General features: G+C 31.3%; 1 protein-coding gene across 1 annotated transcript in view; it reads left to right on the top strand.

The window, feature by feature from the left end:
• Positions 1-7,739, top strand: part of NAALADL2 (N-acetylated alpha-linked acidic dipeptidase-like 2) — an 825,315-nt gene that overhangs the window by 506,068 nt on the left and 311,508 nt on the right. Inside the window, exon 7 of the mRNA XM_014546150.1 lies at positions 5,051-5,163. Within this exon, the coding sequence (XP_014401636.1) occupies positions 5,051-5,163 (113 nt within the window). The remainder of the gene's footprint in view (positions 1-5,050; positions 5,164-7,739) is intronic.

The raw sequence follows: 7,739 nt of genomic DNA on the forward strand, positions 1-7,739 counted from the left end.
AGAGAGAGAGGAAAGGTAATGAGCTAATCATTTAACTTAAGAAGTTAAGTAAAAAAATAAGAATATATTGAAGTAAAATTTAGCAAAGCCAACAAGTATAAAACAAAATTGATGTGAAAAAATAATAATAATGATTAATTATGAACTCCAAAATGTGTTCTTTGAGAATATTGATAAATTAACTTATTTTTAGCAAAAGTGATGAAGGATAAAAGGCATAAATAAGTTAATTTTAGAAATAGAAAAGAAGACAAAATGGCATTAAATGGCAGTTATTTTTTTAAAGCATAAGAATAGAATGAACAACTAAATGCAAATCAATTTAGAAGAAAAACATCTTAAAAATCTGAATATACTTATAACTATTTGAATAATATTTGTTTGCAAATATTAATGAAATGAAATGAAATAAAAATATAAAAATATATATTATTCCTCCCCACCCCTCTTCACAGAAGGTATCAGGATCAAATAGGTTTATGCATGAATCCTAGCACTCCTTTGTAAAATGGATGATCGCTCATGTTATATAAACTTTTACAGAATCTATGAAAAGGAGCAAAGATTTCTAAATATTTGTGAGATTGCCCTAGCCAGTTTGGCTCAGTGGATAGGCCTCGGCCTGCAGACCAAAGGGTCTCAGGATTCAATTCAGGTCAAGGACAGTTACCTTAGTGGCAGTCTCCTCCCCACATGAGCCCTGGTCAGGACTCATGCAGGGGCAACCAATCAATGTGTTTCTCTCCCATCAATGTTTCTCTCTGTCTTTCCCTCTCTCTTCCACTCTCCCTAAAAATCAATGGGAAAATATCCTCAAGTGAGGATTAACAACAACAAAAAATTGTGAAATTGTATAATACAGTTATCAAAATAAGAAAAGAACAAATGAGAAGTGAAATGATCAGTCACATAAATATATATGCAAATATCCGAAAATAGTAATAACATAATACAGAATACAGATGACCAAACAGAGTTCATTCCAGGAACATATGCATTTTATTTCACAATATAAAGTGAAAAATCTTACAATTATTTCAAAATATTATTCAACAATTCTTTATAATAAAACCTCTTAGCAAAGTAAGAATAGAAATGATCTTTCTCATCTAATAAAGGAACATTTCCAGAAAAGTATAGAAAACATCTTTTTTTTAAATAATAAAATCTTGGAAACATATTTAAAGTGAAAAACACAAAGCAAGGACCAAAGAATGCTGTTCTCACTGTCCCCATTCCACACTGCACTGGCAGTCCTAGGCAAGATAATGCGAACAGTCAGCCAAAGCTATGGAAATGTGAAAGGAATAAACACAATTATCCTTTTTCAATAAGTAATTGTTTACATTGAAACTAAGAAAATAAAAACCCTATAATCAAGTATTAGAATATACAGGAGATTAATAAAAAGGCTCATTGTAAGACCAGGATGCAAAATTAAATAGCATGCTTTTACACAATAGAATATGTTATACATGTTATAATTTGTTAACAGAGAAACTAAAAATAAATGTATTAACAGTTGTATAAAACCTTTATGAAGAAAAAAAATTTTATTAAAAGCAACTGAAATAAATTGAGAGACATAACATGTTCATTGATGGAAGACTCAGTATAATTTCCTCAAATGGGTATATTACTTTAATGCAATCCTAATAAAATCCTGAAATGACTTTTCATGATACATGCCAAACTAATATATAAGTTCATATGAAAATAATGGTCCATAAGTATCCCCAAAATTGAGTAATAATAATTACATGAGTATAATGATGATGGTTATAGAAGACCCATCATTTCATTCATTATAAAGTTATATTAATTTAAAAAGTATGGCACTGGTTAAAATCAAATGTAATAGCAAGGCTATAAACAAATCCATATATAAATTAGATCTCATTATATGACAGCAGCTTAATTAATACTTCAATAAATTAAGTGAGAATAATTGGCTATCCATAGGGCAGAGGTAAAGTTAAGTTTCTACTTCATAACAGATTCTGTCTGGATTAAATACACAAATTTGAAAATTCATCTTTAAAATATTTGAGGAACATTTTCCTGACATCAGAATAAGAAAGTTTCCTGCATAACACAAAACAAAACAAACAACCCTCCTAGTACTCAGTATTGACAAATTTGAACATATTAATATTTTAAAATATAATAATTAGCAAGAAAATGAAAATCACAGGTTGAAAAATATTTTTAATACATATAATGAACAAGTGCATAATATTACAATTAAAAACTGTACAAAAATACCTAAATGATAAACAAGTTAAGGAAAATGGTTGAAGAATAAATTGGAATTATGAATATACATTCAAAAAATTGTTCAACCTCACTAGTAATCAAGGCAATGCAAAATAAGACAATAGTGAAATTTTTGTACACATCAAAATGTCAAAATTTACAAGTCTGTGGAGCAATTTCTACATAGCTAATAAAGTTGAAGTTACCCACACTATATAATAATTCAGAAATTCTACTTCTAGTTATCTATTTGAGAATGCGTGGCACACGCATACAAAAAATGTAAAATGTTCTTTGCCACAATGTAATGCTGAAATTTTGTAAATGACCTCACTAATCCTCAGTAATAGAATTGTAGCATAAACTGGGTTGATTCTACAACCAAATGCTTCTTAGCAGTTAAAATGAAGGCTATAGGTCTCCATTTACTTTTATGAAAAATGTAATGCTAAGTGAAAAAAAACACATCATTTGTATAAAATGGAATAGCCTGTAAAATAATTGAATCTTTATGTCTCTTTGTGCCTATGCCCATATATACCTACATCTATCTGTCTGCTTATAAATCTATCCACCTATCTATATCTATATAACAAAAAACTGGAAATGATTAACAACCTTAAAGAACTAAATCTATAAGACTGTAGTTATTTGTCCATTGGGAAAGGGTATGATGAAGGATCTATAGTAAAATAAAATGTTGAAAGCAGATGTGGATCATCATCATATATTATATTATTTGTATTTGTTTATATATGATGAAGTTCTCATAATAAAAAAAGGAGTCTTACAGTGAGATGCTTTATTTTTCAGATAAAAAAATGTTGTTTATATAAAAACCTGGGTTTGAGTCCCAGTTTTGCTCCTATGTGCTTCATTCTGTAAATGAGGATAATAGAAGATATTTAACTTGGTGGTTTAGAAAATTATTGAGATCCAATGAAAATTAGCGTATGTGTGTGAAAGTGGCTATTATAAATTTTGAAGCACTCTATTAATATAAGGAACATTTGCAAGCAGTATATTGCACATTTGTTTTAATTGTACATGCACATTTGTATATATTGTAAGGTTTTCTTATTGCTGAATTACCCCTCAAAAAAGAATATTCTATCTTAGAACAGACAAAAGTCTTCATCCATATCTAACTAAAGAATAAGCTGGAAAGATTTTTAAGAAACTATATGATAATGATTCTTTTATCCAATGTTCACTTACCTGGACTATTTGGAACAGCCTTAGAAAAGGGAATTAAACCCATATTAAAAACAAACATATGAGTCCAACTATATGACATTTTTGAAAAGGCAAAAATTTGGAGACATTTAAAAGATCAGTGGTTGCCAGGAACTCAGGAGAGAGGGAGGAGGGGAAAGATGAATAGGTAAAGCACAGGAGATATTTTGGGCAATGAATCTATTCTGTATAATGTGTATGATTACTATTCGGTAATGTTGGATGCATGTCATTATGCATTTGTCAAAACCCATAGGAGTGCACAAAACGAAGTGTGATCTTCAGTAAAAACATATTAATATTGCCTTATCAATGCAATAAATGTATCACACTAATGAAAGATGTTAATGATTGGGGAAAGGGAAAGGATATTTAGAACTGTACTTTCTGTTAAGCTTTCTATAGATCTGAAGCTATTCTAAACAACTAAGCTATATTAATGTAAAGTAAACAAAGATGCATAGCATTCAAATTAAAACCACCATCCTCAGGCTCTAAGCGGATTTCCTTTCTTCATGCATGGGGCACTCAGGTATTCTCTCAGGACCTCTTTACTCTTGTCTTAGTTATAATTTTAACAGACTCAGTGTATGGATTTTCCATTTAACTTGTTAGTATGGTACGATCAAGGAAGAAGCAACTAGTTTTTCCTAACAATTTTCAGCTAGCAGTCGGAAGTGCCATTGGAAGGGCTGTCAGAACTAGAGCATGTCTATTTTAAATTAGCTCCTTGGTTATTGCCTCCCACCCCACCCCAACACTACCATCTGGCTGCCCTAGAGCCTCCCCTAGAAACCCCCTGACTTACAGATTCCATTAAATACAGGATTAACACGTTAACACCTAAAGCCTTCAGAGATCACTTTAGAACTGTGACTGGAGTCCCTCCTGATGGGTGTCTTTGCCTTATTTGTTATAAAAAAAAAAAATAATGTCAAGCATGAATAGAACTCAAAGAGGCAGGCCAATTGGTGGAGATTTAGACTACAGGAGAGAGACCTACAAACACAGGTGGAAATGAGGAATCTAATATTTGAAAATATGTATACCTAAGGTGTTAATTCTTTTAATGTGTGTAATGCTTTACAGTTTTCAAAGTGATAATGTAACAGTGCATCATACAGGAACATTTGAATTATATTCCGCATGTTCTTTTTCTGATGTTAGAAAAGAACCTAAAATTCTTTGGAATGGTTTATCTTCATATGTATTTTTCTTTCTTTAAAAATATGAGTTGTCCACATCTCCCCAAGGCCGTCTTCTATGTGCTCTCATGTTGAACTCCATTATACGTATCTCTAAATGTGAACGTTAGAATTGCCTATGTTCAGCTCTGTAGTTCTATGAGGCTAGCAATTGTATATTAGTCATCATTGCATAGCAGGTACCTAAAATAGAGTTTATACAAAGTGTTGAATAAATATTTGTCAAAAAGGTATAACTTCAGTTATCTTTAAAAACTTATTCAGAATTATTTTGCTGATACTGGGTAAATAAATTTGAATGTTTTAAGAACAGACATAAAATATAGAGAACAATCATCTTTATTTTTTTTCAGAAAAAATAATTGTCAACATGCAAGTTCAAACAGTCACAACATTCAAAACAATTACTAATGTTGTTGGATATTTAAAGGGCTTGGCTTCTCCAGGTAAGTATGGTAAAGAATTTGTAATCTACATTTTACACAAAACATCACAAAGAATTGCTCTATAATAATTTAATAGCATAGTTAAATATGCTATCTTACGTGTAACCGGAAGTTTATACCACTCTAAGAGGGGGACAATATGAAACCATGAAGTGGATCTTTATTTTCTTTCTTACAATATCTCTTCAAAAGTAAATCATAGTAGTGAAGGAATCAAAACGAAATTAAACTGGCATGCACCTGGTGAAGATAAGCTGTGCAAGCCAATGTCTTCTCTCTCTTTGTTTTTCTTTTATTCACTGTAACAGTATCAGAGGTATTTTTATTTAAAAAAATATTTTTTTAAAAAAAAATAAAATGTTTATGTTTTAATGACATGTGGGGCTTTTTTGTTCGTTAGCTTTTTCTTAAAATCTAATCCATTTATCTATGTCCTGTCTCTGACCCGTGGTCCACTGACAATTCTGCCAAAGGTTTGCATGGCTTTCGGTTTCGAAGATGCTTATGAAAATGATCACCTGGTTACATTTTAAATAATTTAACCTTTGTTACAGGATGCCGACTGAATCTTGGGCTAATGTTATACAGGCCAAAAAAGTAAAAATAACTGACACATATATTAAGAGATTAATAGCAATACTTTCAAATACATTGTGAGGTTGGACCACATATTACTGTCTGGTGTGCTTGGTATACAGTGTAGAATGCAACAAATTTTTGAGTACACTTGTGCCCCTTCTATTAATTTGTTTGGGACATTTACTCTAGTTCTCCTTGGGCAAGTATTCTCTATGACTTTAGTCAAATTGACCCTACAGTTGCTAACCCAGAGATTTCTGAGATCAAGTTTTATATCCCCTTAGTTTCTTACCAGCCAACTCTTACAAAATTAATGGGAGGTATATATTTCCTCTGATTTACTTATGCTGAACAATTTCTGCTCAATAACAGAAGATATACACATATTTCAAAATTCTTACCACTGAATTTTAACAAATTCCCATAATAAGGATATCTAATTGAAGCACTAGAAATACAAGGGTTGGCGAAAGAAGGTTTATAGTTGTGACTATGCAAAACAGAGAGTTAATAAAGCTATTGTAATAATCATAACCTGCATGTTTTTTCCATACGGACATCTGTAGACCTATTTTTGCCCACCTCTGTATTTATCAACATCACTGCATTTGCAAGTTATTATTGAAAAACCAAATTGTACAATGTTATATTAGCTTTAGGGTAAAAACTTCCCTTATAAAGATTCAATATAGAAAAAATATTTAATCAATTTACCAGTAGTATACTTCTGTGCATAACAGCAAAGCTTCTAATATCTTCTTTAAATCCTAAACTAAAACATCACATAATTTTAATGACTCTGAACATTAGAAACTATCATCAAACATTATTAAGATTTTTAGATTCTTGTTTACAATATACAATTCAAACAGAACTTTCACACATATCTGGGAAATGAGTGAATAAATTCCCAGGGTTCCAACATTTGCAGACACACTACGTATACTATTAATTAAATGTTGATGACATGTTGGCAGATCAAAGACATCGCTGGCTCCAATATCAGTGTGGAAATCTAAAATAGCTTCACACAGTGATGTTTCCCATGAGGTAGCCTTTTGATACCATGAGTCAACTGATGATTAATTTATTCTACACATATGTAGTACTTATTATGTGTCAGGTACTGTTCAAAGTGCTTTACAAATAATAGTTCACTTAAACTTAAAAACAATTGAATGCTGTATGTCCTATTTTTATTCCCATTTTATGGTTGAAGAAATTAATACATAGAGTGATTAAATAAGTTTCCCACAGTCACACAACTAGTAAGTTGAATAGCCTCCTGGCTTCACCATGCCGGCAGGCCTCAGAGTCTGCACACTTAAGCATCAAGCTATGAGACATTCTCCTAATGCGATGATACTCAATGAAGAAGACATTTTACACAAATGTGTAGGCCCACTAAGCAAATGCATTTAGCTCTGTACCAGTAACAGTCACTGACAAGAAAATCAGAGAAAACTCTGGAAGCATGTCTTTAGACTATTTATTGATGACAATAATCAGTAATGTACATTGAGTAGGCATTCCATGTGTCATTGAGACCTTTCTAAGAGCATAGCTAATAGATTTTGTATGATTATATAAAATAAAATATGTGAAAAGGAAACTTTTAGAGTAATTGAATGCCTTTTGCTGTTGTCGATTTTTTATTCTTGAGAGAAAGAAGTGAGGCTAAAACTATAATTAATTCCCTAAATACTTATTGGAAAAATCCATATATAACTACCACATTTTTAATATTTAAAGCTACTAAATAACTGCTCCCTCAATGTATTAATAGTTCATTAATATTTACTGAGCATACAGACATTGTTTACAGGGCACTTCCCACTATGATTCTGGGAAAATGTTAGATAAAGGTTTCATTGTGGCATATTTGTATACCTCACTAATTAATATGCATGTCACAGAGGACAGTAATATGAATCTAAGCTTTGGGTTCATAATTGGGTTCAGCAGCTGCCTCTGCTTTGATATACACAGATGTGTGAATCAAGACAGGGGTGAAAAA

Source organism: Myotis brandtii, unplaced genomic scaffold (genome assembly GCF_000412655.1).
Source record: "Myotis brandtii unplaced genomic scaffold, ASM41265v1 scaffold432, whole genome shotgun sequence".
In the NCBI taxonomy this organism is placed as follows: Eukaryota; Metazoa; Chordata; class Mammalia; order Chiroptera; family Vespertilionidae; genus Myotis; species Myotis brandtii.